General features: G+C 43.1%; 1 protein-coding gene across 1 annotated transcript; it reads right to left on the minus strand.

Moving 5' to 3' along the window:
- LOC124925009 (peroxidase 4-like) lies at positions 1 to 1,351 on the minus strand. The gene is made up of 3 exons (XM_047464987.1): positions 1,124 to 1,351; positions 809 to 1,012; positions 1 to 712 (listed from the first exon to the last, which is right to left on the minus strand). The coding sequence occupies exons 1-3, from the start codon at positions 1,349 to 1,351 to the stop codon at positions 149 to 151; spliced, it is 996 nt and encodes a 331-aa protein (XP_047320943.1). The 3' UTR covers positions 1 to 148.

Genomic DNA, 1,351 nt, shown 5'->3' on the forward strand with positions numbered 1-1,351 from the left:
TTCAACTTTTTAAAAAAGAAACAAACAAAGAAGATTATCTCCTCTTTTTCACTTGTGCAGTGAACATTTCACCAATTATAAGGAATAAACTTGATCAAAATATTATTATGAAAAGAAATTCACACAGAGAAAAACAGAAATAGTTGTTTTAGTTATTGACCCTCCTGCAGTTCTTCCTTATCTCTCCCTTGTCACCAGTGAGTGGCTCCAAATTTCCCATCTTGATCATGGAAACTGCAAAAGCTTCGGCAAACTTATCTGGGTTATTGGCGAAGTACTGCACCAAGTCGCTGCTTTCGCTCCCGTCCCCCTTAAAGAGCTCCTGGTCAGAATGCAGGAGACCTTTCTTTTCGAGCAATATCTTATAGTAATTGGTGTCGACTTGGGTCGGAGTGAAATCCAATGGTGCGGTGTTGTTGTCTCCAACCCCGACAGTCTGAGGGCAAATCCCCTTCAGATGGGCAGCAAAGTTTTGGTCGATGTTGTTGTCATTGTAAGTCCTGTTCCTGAATACGGTGCACCTGGCGAGGCCGATGGTGTGGCCCCCCGAGAGGACAACTAAGTCTTTGAGGGTTAGCCCGTGTTGTTTGAAATTTTGGAGAAGCTGACTCAAGTCCGAAAATGGAGAAGGTATATCGTTGTTTGCATCGTTCAAACTGGCGGTTTTGGCATCTCTTCTTCCTAGAAGAACCTCATAGCATGACCCTCCCAACTAGAGATCATATACATGATACAAATCCAGTTTAGTTAATTAATTGTTTGACAAGTTACATTTAATTTTATACATGCAAAATTAATTAACGCTTACGATGTCAATTGAGTCACGAGCTGCAACAGCTAATATATCGGCACACGATACGACGGTTCCATAACAAACTTCATCCACAGCTGCCTTGATTTGATCTATTAGGGCGAAAGCCTGAGGCCTAAGGGACTGGAAATTGGGTCTTGCCGTCTTCTCACCAGTGAAGACCCCCGGGATGTCATCCAACAGGACAGATCCGTCACAACCCTGCATGCATATATGTGGTTCCAGTTGAAAATTAACAATAATCAAACTCCACATGAAAAAAGAAACATACAAAAGAAGATCTAATAAAGGAGATTATGAACAAGTACTCACATTGACGAAGCAATCGTGGAAGTGTATGCGAAGCAATGAAGCTCCAATACGTGCCTCTTGTGCAATGGCCTGTTGGACTATCTCCTTGATCTTGGGCAGTGCTTCGGGGCAGATATGATCGTAGAAATCTGCTGTCAACTGCCCATGAGCGGCGGGAAGACAAAGTATTGTCGCCACGATGAAGAAGACGACGAAAGGAGGAAGAGCGTTAATGTTGTTGCTTGCCAT

The sequence above is a fragment of the Impatiens glandulifera genome, chromosome 2 (assembly GCF_907164915.1).
Source record: "Impatiens glandulifera chromosome 2, dImpGla2.1, whole genome shotgun sequence".
Lineage (NCBI taxonomy): Eukaryota > Viridiplantae > Streptophyta > Magnoliopsida > Ericales > Balsaminaceae > Impatiens > Impatiens glandulifera.